Raw genomic sequence first — 20,815 nt, 5'->3', positions numbered from 1 at the left:
GTGACTTCCTGCCGTTTGACGCGTCCTTCAGTCCATCGCCTGAGTGCTTGGCAGACGTCCGTGTAAAATATGAAGGCCAAATGGTATCGGCCCACAGTGGCACTGGAGAGCCAGTCAAGGGACCAGCGTTAATGACACTAAACAGCAAAAAGGACAAATGGAGTTGAAATGAAGGATCTGCTTTGCCCACTTTTGTTAATGTCAAGTCGAGTGTTGGAGGCCCCCTACTGAAGTAGATGCCGTGTCACTTGCTGTGTGACCCTGGGCATGTCTCCTCATCTGGCAGGACTTTAGAAGTCACTTTGGATCGCAGTTATTAACATTATTTATTCACATTTATATCTGATAATTACTTCAACATAAAGCAGGTCCCCCACGCAACATACCTTGCCCACCAGGATGGCTCTTGTGGTGGTGGTGGTGGTGGTGATAATGCGACACTGTCATTCAGAACCCAACACACACACACACACAGTAATGCCACCCTAGATGCCCGTCGGCCTTGTGAAGCTCTTCTCTAGAGCTCTGCTCCGGTTGCCGGGAGTGCAAATCCACATGTGGTGGATCCATCCATCCAGCTCCAGAGGCCCCCTTGATGCACGGAAGGAGGGAGGTTAGGACCACTGAAAGTACACACCCCCCCACCCCGTGTGACATGAGCTGTGGGAACCAGACAGTGCACTGAACAGATGGGCACGGAGGGCAGAGAAGAGCTCATCGCGCCAGCCACACGTCAGCCGCCGTTCAGCTCAAGTGACTCCCTGGCTTGTTGCAGTCGCTGTTGCTTGAGTGCCTGCAGCTTCTCAAACTCCATCTTTGCGAGCTTCGTTTGAATCTCCCGAGGAATGTCAGGGATGATGAGACAGAGCACGAACTTGAGAGCGAGCAGGGCGTGCTCCACAGCCACAACGAGCAGGATGAGGTCAGCCTCAGCGTCACGGAACGCCAGCCTGACTGGCGGAGACATCCCGATGAGCGCGCAGTTGGTGATGAGCGCCACGACGCTCATCGTTTCAAATGCCAGCTGCCAGACGCCGATGTTTGCCGCCGGCTCCAAAAAGGGTCTCTTGAAGTCCTTGCACATCTTGAAGGCGTCCGTGTACATCTCGGTCACATTGTTGAGCACCGCAAAGAAAGCCGCCAAAGGGAAGACACAGGAAAAGAAGCTGACATAGCCGAAGAGCAGGAAGAGCTCCTGGTAGTCATCAAAGGTGCCTTTGTAGGCCAACATGCTCCTCTCGAGCTCCACCTGCTCCAGCCAAGGCGCCCTCCTGTATGCTGGCAGGTCCCTCCTTTTCTTATGGATTCTCTGCCTGTTCCTGGTCTGCAGCCAGTATGGCAGAAAGGCCTCGATGACCTGAGAGACGATTTGCGTAGTAATGAGGAGGGTTGCGAGGCTCTGCCTCAACAGCTTCAGGTCCTGCATTACAAAGGCGATGTAGAACAAGGAGGAGAAGCAGTTGAGGAAATTGAAGACCAGCACCTTCACGATGAAATGGTTCTGGTAGGTGGATTCCAGCACATGGTTCTCCCACTCGGTCAGGACCTCTGCCGCAAAGCGGTTGATGCGATTCATGATCTCAATGATGGTGGCATACACGATGCCAGGCATGTAGAGGAGGAGGCCGCTCCAGGGTGAGGGCCGCCTGCTGCTGTAGCTCTGCATCCAGAACTCCATCTCAAAGTAGACCATCATGATGCAGAGGGATACATACAAGGAGAAGACCACAAAGGGCATGGATACCAAATAGATCTTCAGACTCCGCTGAACATTGGAGTAAACTGGCTCAGTCCGGCCAGTCACAGGATTCCTGCCCAGCACCCCATGGAACGCGGGTCTCGGCTCCTCAAATTCCTGCTGTCGGCTGATGGTTCCCCACTTGTACGCCAGAGTGGCCGAGTAGCGCTTCCAGACTTCGAGAAACACCGTCGACCACACCAGGTTCAGGGTGGCAAAGATGACGTACTTATCGTAGTCCTCCCAGGCACACAAGTAGTACAGCAGACCCACGAGGGCCTTTGGGAACAAAGCCAAGGTGAAATACTGCAGGAAGGCAAAGTACATGGCGATCTCCTCCCCAAAGTAGTGCCGGATGTCATCGAGGGGCTGGTAGGTCGGCTTCAGCTTGCCATACCAGAACTCGGCCAGTTTCTTCAGGTCGTCCTTGTTATGAAGGGGAAAGACCTGAGTCAAGAGGCCTTGGGCTTCCAGCCTCTGCAGGACCGACTTCCCCGGGTAGAGCCTGATGAGCGGGTAGCCAGGGACCATGGCTTCTTGTCGGGCCCGCAGCCCGTCCAGGGCGTGCTTAATAATGTACTGACACTCGGCGATGCTGAACAGGCAGCCGTCTTCGGTCAGCATCTTGAAGCTGCCCCTGTTGGAGCAGGTGAAGGCCCGCATCGAGCCATCCTTGCACTCCTTCACCAGGCCCGTCTCCTCCGCACCCAACAGCAGCCGCTTCTTGGAGGCCCCCACGAGGAGCAGGTTGGGACTGCTTTTGTCGAGGAGCTCCTGGCCTCGGGAGACTGCCGTCACTTTGAGGTCGGCTCCTCCCTGCTCCTTCTTGTCCCGTATCTTTTTCACCAGCCACTGTATGGCCTCCTCCTTGGTGTTACTGACAAGTTCGATGACCACCATCGGGGTGAATGGGAGGCTCAAGTCCTCATTGCGCAACTCTTCGTGGTACTTGGAGACCATTGATGCGTTCCTCCTCTCCTTTGAAACTGCTGGGCTACTCCGCAACAACCCAAAGGTGCAGAGCTAAGACCCGTTCTCAAAACTGGGCAATGACAGGGACGAGATGAGCGACAGGACACGAGTGCCACCCTCAGCCAAGTCATTGACCTGAGTCGCTAAGAAGAGACACACAACCCGATGTCCAAGGCTGTTACGCCCGGCTGGCCGTCTGGCAGCTGCCTTTATGCTGCACCCTCTGGCATTTCTTGTTCTGGCCCCGCCCCGAATGTTCCACTGTGGTGTCACAGGGTGGCACTTTGGTACGCCCCGGGCAGTCACTATGACAGTGTGTGTGTGAGGTGCTGGAGAAAGACTGGAGTCGCACTCATGTGTAACCCAGCAGGGTGACCTTGGACTACGACATGTGGCTGAACCGATGACTCACATGGACTTGGGCCATCCCTTGACTTGCGCTCCTTGGTGGTTCCTCATGCTGTTCTTCTCAAGTTCAATGACCATCTGAGAGTCACATCTTTAGATACAAAACAACAAAACCGTGGACTGATCCAACAGAAGAAGGAAGGGCAGTCCCATACATGTCACTGGTTATCGTGTGACAGTCCTCTGTGGCGTACTGTCCCTCCAAGCACAGAAGACCAGTGAGAGCAGAATCTGGTAGGCCTTTGAATTCTAAATACGCACTCAGAAAGCTGAGAAGGCCGGTGGATTAAAGACCAACACGCTGACTGGTGGATGCACATATTGTCTTTCTTTCTCTCTCCGGGTGACTGAAATTCCAATAGCCATTTGTCACCACAGCCCGTGACATCTGGGCCTCAGCAGCGTATGGAAGTGAAGAGAAGAAGATGAGGAGGAGGTGTCATGTGAGGCCTGATGATGAACGTCACCTGCCCTGAACACAGAGGAGGGAAGGACTTGTGACAAACGAGGACGTCCCTCACGGTTGTGGTGGTCCCACACGGGCTGGCCAGCCCAACTCTACTCCAAGGAATGAGATGGAACAGGCCACGGGGGTCCGGGACAAGCACAGAGGGGCAGCATCAGCAACTCAAGCTCCGCCTCTTGCTGCAGTGACGATCTAATTGGTTGCTTGTTACAGGCGAGTGTTTACGATCACATATGCAAATGAAGTGATGAGTACTGCTGACTGATGTGTGTGTGCCCAGCTGGGCCATGTGTGAGGATGCCAGCCAGGTGCCAGGCAGCTGGAATGGCTTTGCTTCACTGTGCTTCCAACACTCAGCTTGTGACAGTAAGCAGATAGCTCAAGAGGATGGCATCATAAAGACGGTAGGGACCTCCGAGGGTCCGATTTCAGCTTTCAGGTTGTGTAGTACCATTCAAACTTGGGCACTACTGGCGGAGCTCAAAGGCTTTCATTCTGCTTTCACCTGCCCAGGTAACGCTGGGGATGCTCAACGTGTTTGATGCCAGTTTAGTGTTGGATGTAAACTGAGGCCACGTCACCCGAGTCAAGAGCTTTCCAGGGTCCGACTCAGATATCTGTGTGGACAGAAATGGCTTGTTGATCTTCTGACTTTGTTAAGAAGTCATTGCAGGGGTGCATAAGATGGCATCCAATAGGCAGATGTTGCTCTAAAGCCCACAAGCTGACAGGACTTGTTTTTGCCTGCACTGGCAGTTCTTCTAAAATCGCTTTTCATAGTGCATGAGGGTTCAGAATCAAGAATGTTAATGCGCAAAAAAGCAAATCTGTTCGGGCGTAGTCATGTCCTGAAGGTCTGAGCCACACAGGGCACCATGGAGGGCACCGTCTTCGCCTGGATGTCTTGTCAAGACGTGTCAAATCACGCAAGTGGAGGGGTGCCGTTGTCTCTTCTGGAAATCCAACATGATCACCAGTCCTGGACAACAAGGTGTGAATATGCCAGAGAAATAAAAGGGGGCACCAATCTGAGTGCAGTCCATGCAGTGCCCCTCCTGAGCTGCTGCCCAGCAGGGTGCCCACTGCATGGCGCTCCTCTCGGCTCATTCTGGTTGCACGCCAGGCCATTGTTTTCTAACAGCTGGCAGTCACAGCTCAGCAGGGTTGACCTTCAGGTGACACGTGGCCCACCCCTACGTTGGTCTTTCATTTCTTCTGGGTGGTAGCTGGTGGGATTGATCAGAGTTGCCTTTGGCCCCATTGGCTCTTTGCGAAAACTTAAAAAGTCCGCATCCAAGCCCTTACTCACTGCACTGGGGGTCCCGGAGATGTACGACTGATACCCTCTCATGACACAGGCGCCACACGTGTGATGAAGGCATCTCTGGAGGGGTCCGGCAGGGGCCGATGGCCAAGCGAGTGAATGAGCTCCTGGATGACCAGCAGTTAACATCCCATAATCACCTGCTGCTACGCCCCCTTATCGGCCCACTCTGCGGTACGAGTGAGGGGCCGCACTGCATGCTGGGCACCAATAAGGCAGCAGCTGAATTTAACTTGAAGGTTAACGCTGGCCAGTAACTCACACATTGGCAGTAGATGGGACCCCCTCGGCGTGTAGGCCACATGTGAGGAACACTCTGTCACTTACCAAGGACAACAGGACACTGGGTGGCAGCACTTGGTTTATTTTTATAACACTGATTGATATTTTCTCGATGGATTTTTAATTTCCTTTATGATTTACAAATATTGCACCATTTCAACACTTCATTTCACAAAAACGACAGCCACTAACACAACGAGGGGCAGCGCGGGCTTTCCACCCTAATGGTGGGCTTTTCCTTTGCCAACTGAGCCGCTCTTCAAGATTTAGAATTCCTGTGCATAACTTAATGAAGTCACATCTGACTGGCAAGAAGGTGCAATGGGGCTGACGTTACCAGCTCGCCCTGCAGCTCGGTGTCGTTTGGCTGCTGGTCACGAGTTCCCAATCTGACAAAGGAAGTCGACTCAACTCGAGGCCCAAGACGTGGGTGCCGACCGAGAAGATGGTGGGCACAAAAAGCAGCAGACCTGCAACAAATGAGTGCGAGGGGGGCAACGGCTCACAATGCGTCTGCAGCTTTAGGACAAGGGCACAAATCAAAGCAGGCCAGAGGAGGAGGCAGAGATGAAGAGTTCAATTCATTAAAAGCAAATGTAAACGGCCTTGACAATTAAAGTAGAAAACATGGAATTAGATAAAGTTAAAAGTGCGCTTTAAAACAGCAGCTGGCACCTGCCGTGACTTTGCCAAACACTGCGGCCCACTGAAAGTCTCAGTCTGGGACACATTGGGGACACCTGCCTGGCTAAAGAACACGCAGTGCCAACCAAAGACAAAATGTGTCAAACAGTCGCAGTAACGAGTGTGGTGTCCGGCGCCCAGGGTGGAGTTGGCACGCTCTTCAGAGACGGGCGTGTAAGGAGTGCAGACAGGCAGAGTGCGACACACGTGGCATGATGTGTGCTTGACCGAGTCTTGTTAATGATGAATCTTTGAAGTAATGAAAGTTAGTTTGCTTTAATTATGTGAAGGGCGGCGTTTGTCCTGCTGCCGCCTCACTTCTGTGCCACCTCGATGGACTGCAGGAGTAATTAGGGTGAGATATGACAGAAACAAAAGTCACAGCCGCCGTTCCTTCATATTCCTGTAAAGAAGTCAGAATAACAGGAGCGGGAGACAAAATGAGACACGCTGGCATCTTGAAGTGGATTAGCACAAAAACGTGACACACTCCTACAGCCCCCCCCCAATGACAGGGTGACATGACGTGACGCCGCTGCTCGCCTGGTAGGCCACCAATCACAACAGAAAGAGGGCAACAAAGGAAAAGCTGGGCACACGGATCATTAGGGACAATAAAATCAGCCGTTACAAACACACACATGGCAACCACAAATTCTATCGAGCTCCTCTTGTCGGTTGGCACTAGAGAGATGTGGTGTCACCCGGGTGGCACTGAGCAGCATCGCCTCCTTTGAATGGACAGGAGTTTCAAACTGGCACAGCACAAGGTCTTCATCTGTCTGTACTTTATATCCCCTCTTCTCTAATCAAAATCACGATTTGTCTTTGTGCTCACAGTAACGTCAAAGGACGAGTCTGGGCAGGAGAAGACGACCGGCCATTCAGCAGCCATTTTGTTTCTGTCTTGTTCACATTAACAGACACATCAGGCCAGGAGCTCAACAAAACAAAGCCATCGCCATTTCTTTCGTATGATAAGATCGTGTCAAGCTGCATCCAGCCCTCCAAGCAACTCGGGGTTTGGTGGCAGGATTGGCCGGGAGAGGAAGTTCATAATAAAAGCTGTGATGTTCAAACGGGCAAAGCAGCAGCTAAATATCGACGCGCTACATTCTTCATTTTGGAAGGACGCACAGAATCGCTAAAAAACACGCAAAACGCGCATCAACACCGGCAAACAGCAAAGAGGGACGGATTGCACAGAAGATCTCAGCTCAGTTCCAAAGTGCTTAGCGGGACTCCTTCAGTGACGGTGACAGAGCTAATGGCCGCCCGCCATGTCTTGGTCCTCCAGTCGCTGCTTCCGCATCTCTCGGCCGTTCATGTGGTTTTTCACCAACCCTCATGTCGCGGTTTAGGAGTTAATTGCATCCTGGAAGCCCCAGGCCTCCAGCACGGCTATCTGGAAGGTCTCAGAACACAGGGGCGGACTGTCAAAAGTTGTGCAACGTGCCGTGCGTCCGTAGTTGAGGTCAGCGTCGATATACAAGGCATTTCCATCTCCTCCACCTAGGAGACAAAACAGTAAAAAAGAAAGAATTATTCAAGCACCGAGTGGGGGCTTTTCATAAGGAAGTTGGCCAAAGACCCGCCACAAGATGCCCAGCAATAAGTGGCCTGACTTTTCTATGCAAAGACGAAGGCTTGACCTGTTGTTCATGGCCAGGATGATCCCAGACGCAGCTAGTCAGCTCTACCTGAGCACCATCTACCTGGGCACCGTCTACCTGGGAAAGCCAATTCTCTGGTAAATGTAACACGACGGCTTGTCTCTTCTTCCAGAAATGGGCCACCATGCCAGCCTGCCTCTTCCATGGCACTGTCCCTGCATTCCAGGCCATTCATTTGCTCTCATCTGAATCCCAGGCCTTGCCACCCCAGAGATGGACGCAACCCCAACCAAAGTGGCAGCACAGCTGCCTTTCCTCTCCTCCTCTTTCAAATGAGCATCACCAGGTTAATTAAAGAGATTCTTCTGCCTCTCTACCACAAATCCCCAGCTAAGCACTTCTAAGACCATGCTGAGAAATGCCCAAGTGATGCCCCCTCTACCATGTCTTCTTAAGCCACTAAATGGTGTGCCAGAACCTCTTGGATGGCATCGATGTCATTTTCTATAGCCTCACCAAACTCCACCAACATGTTGTCTTTGATGTCTCCCAAGATGAAGATGGTGACGGGTGGGCTCGTCCTAAGCAAAAGCACTTGCTGGTCATTCTCCCACTATATTGGGGCCTTTTGGGTCTGAGCAGCGGGCACTCGACTCACCTGAGCCAGCTCACCAACAACAGGTATGTCTGCTGACAGCTCTGCACCTTTACTCATCCAACCCTGGATGAGGTGACAACCACAAAGTCCATCACTGCCCTTTGGCCCACTCACTACGGCATCAGATACACTCGTAGGCAGCCTTGTGTTGGACCTTGGTGTTCACTACGGACAATCCAAAAAAAAACGTGAAAACAAAACATTTATTTCTTGTAAAGCCCAAAATCACATGAGGAGAGCCACAATGGGCTTTACCAGGCACCCGGGTAGGGAACAAAATGGAAGAAATCTTGGGAAATGCCGTTGAGAGAGGGAGACCGGGTGGGCATTGGTGTGACCCCAAGGGTTCGATCGGACCGGCTGCCCGCTCCAGCTTCCTCCATCAAACAACAGTCAAAGGTTCACTCTCAGCAACGTGGAATCACTCTGAGGCATGTATGGGGTCTTGCGAGGGTCCCTACATCCTCTCCTGGGGTGTAGCTTCAGAGGCAGAGTACAGGTGGCTCTGTCTGCAGCTCACTGGCATTTTCAACCAACTCTGGTGCCTTCCCTGCCACATCCCAAGAACCAGCTGGCATTGCCAGGGCCCGCTAGGCCTGAATCTGTCCTCCTCCAGAATTGCACCTTGTAGGCAGAGAGCTCACTTGGTGGCTCCCTGTGGCTTTTCTGAGCCAAGCACAGCCAGGCACCATGAGATGCCTGTAGGTAAACACCACTCCCATGCCAGCTTCTGCAAGTAAGTGGTTTGGGGATCCCTGCTCCAGGCAAGGTTGTCTTTGATTTAATGACAACTGTCACACATGTCATTCTTTGCCTAGCACCTCCACGGGTAACCCTGCCAGGAGGGTGCAGCTCCAGACAATGTAACTGCCAAGGTCAATGTCCATCATTTGTGTATCAAATGAGCTGGCAGTGTCAGTGCACCTCACAATAAGCCACACATGCCATTGCTGCTGAAACTCGCACCGCGTGGTGAAGCCTTCGCTCCGTTAAAACAACACGACGGGGCTTAATGCCAATCAAACTTATCAGAACGTAAAGCACCTTCACTTCATACTGTGTGCATTTAACACAAGTGAAAAACATACAAGACATTCGAACTTAAAGATGGCCTCTGCTGTGCCCAAGATGGGTATTATGTTCTGGGACCCTAATAAGACCAGCATCGCTGCTGCTGCTGCTGGTCATAAAAACAAAATAACACACCAACTCACCAACGAGAATAAAGTCCAAACTCCCAGCCATGAACATGGAGGCCGTCTTTGAAGACAAGTTGAAGTGACGCGTAGCTAAAAACGGAGAAAGTCGGTTGGAAGGATCATCTTGGCTCTCGCTGGTACTGTTTGTAGTCAACCTGTCGGCAGTTTGTGACGAATCAGGGGCAGCGGGCGCCGACGCCAGCTCAGGGTGCTTAATCACCACCCACTCATATCGCTCCATCTCTGGCTTGAGCTTTGAAGAAAAATGGAACAATTAATAATGGCACCAGAAGAGCAGGATTCTCAATCGCCATCTTAGGTGGCAATTTCATTTTGCTTTGATGCTCCTCTTTAACTCTTACTTGAAGTGTGGAATATTTCATTACTTGAGGAAACTCACACAGAGGTGTCAGAGGTTCATTTTGATCTTTCTAATTTTCAGGCCATGTCCACTGGTGACAAAGACCACAGGTTTTCAGTCCGACCTTGGAGTGGCACGTCCATTCGAATCTGAAGGGGTGAATAACCCTGCACTTGGGGTTCATCGATGTGACCTTTCTCTGCGTGACATTCAGACGACTGTCTCCCCTTCTCCCAGCTGCTGTGGATTCAGTGAGCTACTGAAGTAACACAACACTCTGGTGCAGGGGGCTCAGATGCGACACGGGCCATTGGTGGCCTTTCTAAGCACATCATAACTCGAGAACCACGAGCCTCTTGGGAATGTGGGGCATTGTGGGGGTTTATAACCGTATGAGAGCAATGACACTGGCCTTTTGAAGGACTATTATGAATCTCAAGCACATTGATCATCAGTGCAATGAACAACTGACCATTAAAAAACCACTGCAGGCACACTGAAGCCATTTTAAAAAGAGCAGAGGCCATGCGAACGACACAGTGATGCCATTTTAGTTCCGGCCCCACTCTGGGAGGCCATTATAGTGCACATGGTACTCAGCTGATTTGTTTGTACATTCACACTGCTGACCCCCAGTGAGCCAAGACGTCAGCTCTCCTTTTAACACCTCGTGCAGTTAGACACCAACTGAAAGGCGTTTCTGGACCTTCCGATCAACACTTGGAATGACTGCTGTCATCAGGGTTGGTCCTTCGGGAAAGCCCTCCGCTTTAGTGGGCACCGATTACCTCACGATACCTGTGTAGCCCTGAAAGGTGAGGACATTCAGGCAGCTTCTGGGATGGCCGCTACAAAGCAACACAGGTCCCAGGACTCCTCGGGTGACGCTATCTTTACTTTTAATGAGCCCAGCTGGGGCCCTCGATATGCCAAGTGGTCTTCTGATCAGCTGCTCAAACCGTCAGTGGCCTTCCTCCCTCCAGGGTGATGTCGGGTCCTCAGACCTCCTCATGGAATCTCATCTAATTGCTCCTATGCTGTGCCTTTTCTGGTGCCCTTGAGAAGTTATTTCCAGGTCACTCATGATGTGCGCAGGGCGTACATGTAGCAAATGGATCATCTTGGCCAGTACACCCCATCTGTAAATGCCCCCAAAGCGGCCATTCGACATTTGGTGTGGCACACTTGGGCAGGTCACTGGCATTTGCCTGCGTGATGGAGCATTGGTACGGTGCCAAGGGAGGCTGCTTGACCAGAACAAGTCTGTGTGCACAGGAATTTGGTTTTTCTGATATCCACTGCCAGCTGAACTAAGCTTAGTGGACCTTACTGTTAATATTCAGGCACTTTATGAAGCTACTTACACCATTAATAAACACTGCCCATAGGTCTGATCTATCTGATATCTGTGCCCAGCAAGCACCAGTGACTGCTGACACTGAAAAATAAAGGCAACGTCACGTCTTTTCTGAATAGCAGATATTCTACAAATATAACTTTACGTGTGAATACGGCTCTTATAAATATAGAGTCAGGTTTTTTAATTCAGTCATTCAGTTAATGTAATCTTATGATAATAAAACAGAAAAGATGTGATGGAGTGAAAATTCCAGGAAGAACTCACCCTAAACACAAAGCACTCCCCGGTGCCAAAAAAGCTCAGCTTGTTTCCAGCAGTGCGCTCGGCCCAGTCAGTGGACAAGTAAGCACCGCACACCTGGAAAACACAGACGATTACAAAGAAAAGAAACAAATACCAACTGTACAATATTAAAAAGTCCAAAATTGGGACGCTCGTAAGCAAACGCTTTGACACAGCACACTCCTTGCACGGCTGACACGTTTATCATCAAGTTAGGCCAAGCTGGTGTTTCAGATTATGAAGAGGCGAGGAGCACATGCAGCACTGCCAGTCAAAGAGAGCATCTGGAACACCAGGAGACCTGAAACGGTGCCACAATTAGCGACACTTCATCAACCAATCCATTTTTTCCAGTAAGTGAGGCTCAATAAGGCCAAAGGCCAAAACAAATGATGAGAAATGAACTGATAGCTTTACTGTAAACCGTAGGAGAGATCAATTAAGCACCCAAATGAAACAACTGCGCAACAGGAGCAAAACGTGACAGTGACACCAGCCGGATGTCATAAATGTTGGCTTGCTGCTGGTCACTGCAGATTTTCTTCCCATTTGAATTTCTAAGAAATGATCCTTTTGAGAAGAAACAGACGGCGTTGGGCTCTGTTTACACACCATAGTGCACTGCTGCTTGGAAAACACGTCCCTTAACGTAAAGGGCGACTAGGAAAACAGATCCCGCTCCCCAAAAGGCTGTGCCATCTCTCCTCGCACACTGCAGCCATTCAGCACCAGTTGTCTGGATTCTTCTCATTAATTGTTCAGTAAAATTTTAGCAGAAAAATGGCCACTGGCGGTCTATCAAGGATCATTACATCCTACTGGTGTCCTTGCCTCGTTTGATTGCTCATCATGTGACAGGGCCACCGGCCTGGCACACCAACTCTTAGCAGTCAAGTTAAGTAGCCCGACATACTCAGAATTCACCAAACAGAACGAAAATAAGACGCTGACTCAAGACGTTTCCTTAGTAATTGACAAATCAAAACGAATTCAAATCATGCAGGGAGAACTCTGGGAGAGGCCCGAGAGTGAAGGCGTGTTTACTGGAGGACGCCTTGCTCTTCATGTGGCCCCTGGCCTGTGCGCATTTCTGATGCCAGCCAGCAACACAAATGAGGAGCGTTATCTTACAGCACACACACACACCCACCCACCCACACACGTCTTGAGCGAATCTGACATTTGGGCACAGTTAGATATGGCACAAGATTAAGTAGATTAAACTTACCTCGCCCTCAGTGGTCTTAATCAGAAGCAAGGTGGGCTCATTTCCTTGACACTGCGCATAAAATCTGTGAATAGAGTTTGTAAAACGCATTAAAGGTCCATAAAGAGGGATCCACAACTGGTCACATGTTCATCGTGAACGTGCACTAGAAAACACAAGGAACCTCACAAAGACTGCTAAAGGAAATCCATTTATGAAGCCCTGAGATCGGAGCGCTTTGTCTTCTTGCATCTTGGTGCCAAGTTTGATGCCACCTGCCTTGTCCTGCTCAGAGTCACAATCCGTTGATAGAGAGCCACACTTGTTCATAGATTTTAGTTTAAAAGCACTGAACAAAAAGACAAACTACAAAGCAAAAGTGTTTGCCTGCTAATCTCCTCTCTTGTGTTAAGGAAGGAAGAGAATGGGGCATTTAAAAAAAAAAAGCAAACACCCCAAACCCGCCAGGGATCGGCTAAAGATCACCCAGCAGAGATCAAGAGGCTTAAAGGGTGAACACAAAGCACTGCCCTAATACAGAAAGCCGCGATCTTCTACAGCACTTTTAGCGATGCCACCCACAGATGTATGCCCTGGACGCTCATAACTGTGCAGAAGAGAAGGCCTGAAGTACATCACCCCCTCCTAGAAGTCAGAGAGACCCCTGAATGCAAAGGTAGCCATTTGGTTACAATACTTTAAACATTTAAAAGTGAAATGGGCAGCTGAAAAGTCAGCCCACAGGTGAATCAAGCACAAGTGACAAGGTGACCAAAGGGAGTAACGCCACCCACCTGAAGCTGACAGAGGAATCTGATCTCCTCATCTACCGGTTCTTGTGGAGTAAATCACGGAAAGGTCTGCGGCTGGAGCGCCTTTACTGGAGTTCACTTTCAGACAGGTGGGAGCAAAGACAAGGCAGCAACTGGGCAGGAAGACGTAACTAAATACATGGAGGTGGCACTTCTGTTAACATCTGCCAACCTTCACAACAGCCCTGCATTCAGATAAAGAGACACCCAAGTCACATGACGCCTACAGTTAGCATGGTGCTCACACAAAACTAAATGTACTTCCAGCTTTAATGACCTTAATAGGAAAGCAACAGGGAGAGTCAGTCAGGCGGTGTGGCAGCTAAGGATGACGCCGTCCGCCAAATAAGTAAATGGACAGTCGGTATGTGGCCCTTCAAGGGTGAAGCAGACATTTTTATGGAATATCTACACTCAACGACTGACCGAACGCTACAGGGGATTGATTACCTTTTCTCACTCCAAATTAAAGAACCTCTCAGAACATTCAGTGGCAGAGTGGAGAGCTAAGCTTCTTGAACCTTTTTCAAGCAAACCATTTTAAAAGGTGGTAAAAACACACGCAAGCATCTCTGGTCAAGCTGGTAAAGCTCATAAAATGCTAAAAACTGTGACACAGGCCCACATGCGAACCAAAGCCTGAGCTACGAGGACGCAGCGCTCACCGCACAAAACGTCTGAGAAACAACACAGCATCAGGGCTTGTCGTCTGTCTGGAGGCCCCCTGGACTCGTCTCACTGTTTATCTCTCGTGGAGGCTGTGCCGTGGGATTGCCGCTGGTGTCCTCGTTGGTTTGCTGCTTACTGTCTAATGCGTTTGTGATGTCACGCTGAGAACACAAAGCCCACCTGGCATTGTATGCGGGGCGCCTCTTGAAGTTCGGTCGCACCACTATGACCACTGCAAACTCAGCTTTACTCCGTTGTTTTAAAAAAAGAACACCAGCAATACCACAAAGCCGAGTGCCAAAGGATGAGACTGGCAGAAACGGTGCCCACACTTACCTGGTGAGACTGCAGCCATGCTCAGAGGTGGTGAAGAGCAGCTGAGGCTGGCACAATGCAAACCGTTCTGGAACCCAAGACCAGATATTCCGCATCTCCTTTGAGCTTACGATGTCTGAATGAAAGTTGTCTGCGTCTACGGCCAGGTGGACATTCTGCCTGTTGGGGAAAACAAAGCAAAACCAAAACCTTCAATTGTTCATTCAAAGAATCCCAAGAGAAGTGCTGCTAGGTAAAGATTAGGTTAGGTTAGGTTTCTTTATTTAGTCATGTTTACACAGGAAAACATGAAATTTGCCTTCTCAGTTGCATCTAATAACAAGTAACAGACAGAATGAAATAAAACATACAAATAGAAATAAAAAAGGTTAAGGTAAGGCAGTTAGATAAAACATATCTATACCAAAAAAAAAAAAAAAAAAAAAAAAAAAACAGGATATATATCAAAACCTTAAACATTATCTCCGATATTTCTTATTGAAAAGTCGTATGGCACTAGGAAGAAAGGAGTTTCTGGAGCGATTTGTGTGGGTTTTCAAAGCAACTATCCTTCCTGATTTACTGAAGTTTAGTTCTACATGTAAATGGATGTCTGTCATCAGTTGAGATGATTTCCAGTTTCTTTAGCATTGCCCTCTGACACACACTAGTCAAATCATCTACATCAGCCCCAATAACTTTAGCTGCATACTTCGTAATCTGCTGGAGCTTTTTTGAGTTTTGGTTTGTCAGACTATTAAACCAGGCAATGAAACTGAAAGTGATCATGGACTGGATCATACTACGATAGAAGGACAACATGAGGTCCTTGTCTACTTTAAATAGTTTGAGTTTATGGAGGAGAAATAAGCGCTGGTTGCACTTAGAAAATAATTTTTTTGTATTTGTATTCCAGTTAAGATTGTTATCTAGGTAAGTTCCTAAGATCAGCAACTCCATCCTCCACCTACGACCAAACCCGCAGGGAAGTTGGGTTGTGAAGGCAAAACTGGCACAAGAATCATCAAGCATGCCAGAACTAGCCAGCAATGTGTGTGCCCGCCATCTGCTTGAAACAACACCGTTAGGCACTGACGGCTACCAGCTCTGTGCTCGGGCTACTCGGCTGAAGGCCTTTCAGAGCTTCTTCCAGCCACCATTAGCTGACCAAACGGCACTATCTGCTGAAATAACACGAACATGACTGGAATTCTCAAAGATTTTCATAAATCAGCTCGATAAAACAAATTAGTTTGTTAATAAGCAGAAAAGAAAGAGCCCTGAATGGAATTCAGCAACTCCTGTGTTGTGAACCTATCATGGACGATATGAACACTTTCCATGTCTTTGTCCTACAGGGCGGTTCTGCTGTGCTTTCCGATGTCAGGATGGTGAGATTTATGTGCAAGATGGAACTTCATGGAAATGTAAAACATGGCGATGGCATGAGAATACGGCAGATCTGAAAAACAAACCATTATTCATTACAAAACATCTGCCAAGAGGTACCAGGTGGCAAGGTCTGTCGAAAGGGGCACAGTAGGTAAATGAGCAGCCATCTCATATGGGGCGACGTCTCCGTCAGCCACAGCTCAGGTGCCTGCTCATAAATTCAAAGCCACAGGAGACGGCTGTAATCGCGGAGCGCACAGCCCACCCACGTCCCATTTTCCAATTCTCCACCATTTGTTATGCCGTTTCTCACACAGGAATTATCGCTTGGCCCTTCCTGGGCGTGGTGCCCGTGTGTCTGGTGACCGTTGTCAAATACATAAACACCTCAGTATGTCAAACACTCGGCTTACCACCTGACCCAGCAGTGCGTCACCACTGGCATCTCTACGTGATTGGGACGTTTCTGCAGATACCTTACACCCAACTCCATTCTGTCTGGGCAAACAATGGTCACAATGACATACTGTGCCCCTTTTTTTTAGTTTTTAACAATATTTTACATTTGTTATAAAGTTTGTGTGTTTAAAACGCAGGCGGCTACCAAATACAAGAAGGTCATAAGCAGGAGAACACAAACAGAACGGGCAGCACCTCTTCTGCTTCACCGTAATGCCTTTCTGCTGCAAAGATTTTTCGTTAGCCATCTGCAACAGCCGGATTTCTTTGCGGCTGAAGAGCCGAATAGCAAACGCTTTCTCCAGCAGTTTCTGGGACGTCACAAAGTTGCCGATTCCTTGCACAAAACTATGAATGTCCTGCTTCAGGTCTCCAGACGTTTCAAACTGATGGGCTCGAACCTTACGGAAGAATTTAAGAATGGCCAAAGCCACTCTATAGAGCACCTTGTACCCCTCCACAAAGAACACGTCCAGGACTCTAGCCGCATAGGGTAGAGGCAAGTCCCCGAAAATCCAGCGCAGCCAGTCAGAGTACACATCCAGGACGTCCTGGGACGAGGCCACCACAAGCTTGTGAACACGGGGACAGTATTTGCTGACAAGGTCTCCAAAGGTCATGTTGGAAGACTCGTATGCCAGGAACGTCTGGTCCAGCAGCCTGCGGCCGGGGTCATTGCAAGCCAGCAGGCGACAGACCATCTCGAAACACTCGGCTTCATCCTTGCTGAAATGCAGAAGCAAAGCGACAATGCTGGGCAGCACAGGGCAATAGGAGATGTCAGGGAACTGATTGGCGATACAGACGGTGATTTTGCGTACCGAGCCCGTCCCGTCACCATTCAAACAATACGTGGGGACTTGGCTGCCGTCCACAAAGTCTGGCAGGGCCAAAGAGCAGGTGCTGCGCCTTCTCACAATTCTGTCAGCAATATCTCGATAGACGTCTGCATCGGGCGTCACCGTGCGGCAAGGAACATCTCTGATCAGCTGTTGGTACACCTGGGACCGCATGCCATGGTTCTGCGACCACAGTCCCTGTCTGGCAAATTGCTTGAGGTCCCGTAAATCTGTGCAGGACAGCTGGCTGGGGCCGCTGCTGTGCGTCAGCTCGCCCATCTTCTCCCAGTCCACAAAGCGAGTGTATTCACTCTCGGCCATTGTAGGAGTGCAGGGATGGCACGAGGTCAGCTGACAGCTTGTAGTCCGGAGCGCTAAAAGACAAAATGAAAGGAGATTAGGCCAACCACAGAAATGCACGGCCTGTGGTTTAAATGGAGAGGCACCCCGATAAACGTTACTGTATTGGCCATTTTTCAGACAGAAGGCCGACGCAATGACGACGACGACGGAGAGGTGAGCAGCACACCCTGGGTGGAAAGCAAATCATTCACAGACTGCTAGCAGCTTCTCAGCGGACACTACAGGCAGGTTGTGGGCCACAGACATGCGGACATGCGTTAGGCTAAGAAGCAGCTGACCACGGATGGTGTCTGTCATGGCGGCACAGTGCGTACAGTCCTGGACCAAGCAGAGTTTGCCAGTTCTCACCAGGTCTGCGGGATTCTTCTTGGCGCACATTAGCAAACCGGCCCACTGTGCATGAGGGGGTCCTGTCCAGGGATGGCACTCCCCCTGCAGACCTCAACTGGACAAAGAGGTTGGAGAACTCTCGGGTGCCACCTAGTGGTGAAGTGTGAACAGAAGGTTACACTAACATGGCAAGCACTTCAATCAGCCGGTGGTTCAATAGACAGCCTAATCTAAATACTTCAAATGCACAAAGTTAGGTGGTGGGACTTCTCGTTGAGGGTCTGTGCGTTAAACTGCCTTTGACTGCATATGGAAATCAATTTAAGTACCAACACAAACCCTCCTGCCTATGGCTGTCTTTTATGACTTCGCTCTCTGAGCTGTGTGTGGCAGAAGGGGCACCGCTACCATCTCAACATTTCAACCAATGAACTCCTCACCTCAGGAAATTACATGGGGACTAAGAAAGCTGCCGTAGAATAAAAAAGGGCCTGGTGACACAGAATATGGCATGTGCTGCCAGCCAGGACTGCAACTGCACACAGAAATGAACCCTAAGCCTAACTCTTTACCCCACGGTGACGCAGGGCTGCTGGGCAAAGTCTCAGAAACAAGACTGATTAGCACTGTTTGGGCAAAAAGGCGAATAAAGGAATAAATATACAAACAGGCATAAGGGCAACTCAGGTGAGTGAAAGCCTGCTTGTTTCTGGAGGAAGCCCACCTTACCTAGCTTGACAATAATGTCACGGGCCCGCCGCCCCTACGTCACGGTCTACACTTCTACACCTGAGTTCACAGGCATACCAACGAGGTGCATTTCAGGTGGCATCACGTGCAGCATAGCAGTAGGCACCTGGAGTTGTAGTACGTATGCCCTGTGAGCAGCGCCACCTCACATCAACGTCTTCATCAGAATATGGCTGCATCCTGGGGGGCTTACAATGGTCCACAATAAACAGCCATAAACCAAAGCACTCGGCTAAATCCAGCGGCTTCTCAATCCAGCGAGTGTCTGTGGGATGACACGGAGTGCGTGATTCACAGCAGACACCTGCCACCACCAGGAAGTTCACATCTACGGCTCGGCGACTCCTTCGGGGGGCTTGTCGAGTACAGGAGTCTGAACGGTTCAGACAGAGCTGATGGGGGACGCAGTCTCTACGAGCAGCGGTCATCGGGCGTAAAAATGAAAGCAAGCGGACTTGAACCAGAACAAAACTGGATTTCAACATTTGATACTGCGGACCAAGAATGGCCGACTTTGAAAGAATCTCAAGTGACGAGTGAAAGCACTAAATGAATTACAAAGCCCTTTAGTCAACAAGCAAGCAGTAAGCCACTGCAGACATGCTGAACATTCAATTGTGGCCTTACAGCACAAAACGGTGATTTACTTTAATGACCCGTTACGCTAACCAGAGGTTTAGGTGAGCTCAGGTGACACATTCAGAGGTAATTTGTTGAGGTGAGCCTGGCCTCCCGACTCTCATCACAAACCCTCAGAGGTAAACTGCATGGGAAGGAAAATGGAAGAAAACTGGCCTGGGAGACAAAGAGAACAGAGAGCGTGACGGAAAGGTGACAAACAAAGGAGAATGCAGAGATGAACTAAAGAAAGACGAACGACTCACCGATACGACTGGGCACTTTCCATACTTAACTGTATTCAATAAATATGCATGCATGTTACGGTTTTGCCTTATCAAAAGCCATGCCACCAAAAGGACTAAAAGGTGGCTGTACACATTCAAGAGACCCGTGTGCCACATGGTCCCCTTTTCCTTTGTCACTCACTCCACAGCCAGGGGAAACTAACCTGAACTTTTTCTTTTTAACAGATTTTTCAGGATACACCATTTGATCTTTTCTGTCACCTCATTTTGGGACACACACTTTGTCATGAAACCCACAAAAATGGTGTCATCTGAAACGGCCATTAAAATGAAGTCATTTCACAAACAATTACGGAATGAAGACGTGGGGCACCCATACACGGGGCGAGGGGGGCTAACTTCTCTTTCTGGTGGTCATCTGTGCTTTCCCAGGAAGACGAGGCTAAGTGTTAAACCAGCTTAACCATCAAATAAAGAAGCTCATTACCTGACGACGGGTCAGTGGCCGGCAGCTTCCAGTGCCTGAAAAATAGAAAGTCACCTGACTGTGTCGGCCACCCGATCTGATAGGTCAGCAAGCAGAAAACGCGAAGGACACCACGACGACAGCCGTGCCCACCTCGCCCTATGGCATCGAGACCTTGAGGAGGCATCGGCTTGTCTCAAGCAGAAAGTGTCGCCCGAGGAAACGTCAAGTGACGGGGAGGAGCGGCTCGTTGTGTTTGCGAAACAATCTTATCTTTAGGGAGATTTATTGGCAGGAGAGAGAAAGAAAATTCAACTCATGACGGCATCGCTTGGTGCCAAACACTCTTGACAGCAAAGCGACTTGAACTTAAGTTTGCCTTAATGACTACGGCTACCCACCGCGTTACGAACACTGAAGCAGACAACACCGAGCGACTCGACCTGCGGTACAGCGTTCGTGTTCGGTACACCCGGCCACTCTGAAGGGGGCTGCGGCTTGCTGCCTTTTCCCGACGCGTCCACGACACGTCCAAAACACAACGGCACCCAATGTGTAGATGTTCACTGACAACAATAAGGACGTTTTAAAACAAAGATAACCCTTTAAAAAGCCCTACCTGCCGTGCTAGTTTCTCGATCTAAGCCGCGGCTCTACGTGTACGAAGCAAGTCAGCCGCCATAACGCAGGCAGACACGCGCACGCGCGCTACAGTTCACTACATACTTCGCGCGGACTACCCCTGAGCATGCGCACTAGGTAGGAGCGCGAGCACGCGCCTCTGCGGGTATGGCTCACTTTAAGTCAGATGGACTTTTACAGAAAGGTTCGTAATGTTCAACAAACAGATTTGGGTTGGTTTTGTTCTTTCTAGTTATAAAAAGATGTTCTCATTTTTCTTTGTTCAGTGCAGTGTTTTTCTAATAAAGGTTAAATCTCAAAAAAACGGTTAAACAATTGGAGTTGAGAAACCTTTGCTCTCACCAAACATAAATAATGG

General features: G+C 49.7%; 2 protein-coding genes across 2 annotated transcripts; both read right to left on the bottom strand.

The window, feature by feature from the left end:
* Nucleotides 1–733: 733 nt before the first annotated feature.
* Nucleotides 734–2,698, bottom strand: LOC114661386 (anoctamin-10-like). The gene has a single exon (XM_028814595.2). The coding sequence runs from the start codon at nucleotides 2,696–2,698 to the stop codon at nucleotides 734–736; it is 1,965 nt and encodes a 654-aa protein (XP_028670428.2).
* Nucleotides 2,699–5,256: 2,558 nt separating this feature from the next.
* Nucleotides 5,257–20,797, bottom strand: tbc1d24 (TBC1 domain family, member 24). Its single transcript, XM_028813938.2, has 7 exons — nucleotides 20,435–20,797; nucleotides 16,397–17,414; nucleotides 14,372–14,530; nucleotides 12,576–12,639; nucleotides 11,330–11,422; nucleotides 9,360–9,597; nucleotides 5,257–7,386 (listed from the first exon to the last, which is right to left on the bottom strand). Exons 2-7 carry the CDS (start codon nucleotides 17,359–17,361, stop codon nucleotides 7,232–7,234), a joined length of 1,674 nt encoding a protein of 557 aa, XP_028669771.1. The 5' UTR covers nucleotides 17,362–17,414; nucleotides 20,435–20,797; the 3' UTR covers nucleotides 5,257–7,231.
* Nucleotides 20,798–20,815: the final 18 nt, after the last annotated feature.

This window comes from Erpetoichthys calabaricus, chromosome 11 (assembly GCF_900747795.2).
Source record: "Erpetoichthys calabaricus chromosome 11, fErpCal1.3, whole genome shotgun sequence".
Taxonomy (NCBI): Eukaryota; Metazoa; Chordata; class Cladistia; order Polypteriformes; family Polypteridae; genus Erpetoichthys; species Erpetoichthys calabaricus.
Note: the sequence above shows the minus strand (reverse complement) of the source record. Positions and strands in the feature narration are given on the sequence as shown.

Bases quoted from the DNA above. Each gene is read 5' to 3' on its own strand.
- LOC114661386 (XM_028814595.2), bottom strand. From the start codon at position 2,698: ATGGTCTCCAAGTACCACGAAGAGTTGCGCAATGAGGACTTGAGCCTC.
- tbc1d24 (XM_028813938.2), bottom strand. From the start codon at position 17,361: ATGGCCGAGAGTGAATACACTCGCTTTGTGGACTGGGAGAAGATGGGC. The intron at 12,640-14,371 runs GTAAGTGTGGGC...CTCTATTCACAG, and splicing joins CATGGCTGCAGTCTCACCAG to ATTTTATGCGCAGTGTCAAG. The intron at 9,598-11,329 runs GTGAGTTCTTCC...TTTTCTTCAAAG, and splicing joins GGGAGTGCTTTGTGTTTAGG to CTCAAGCCAGAGATGGAGCG.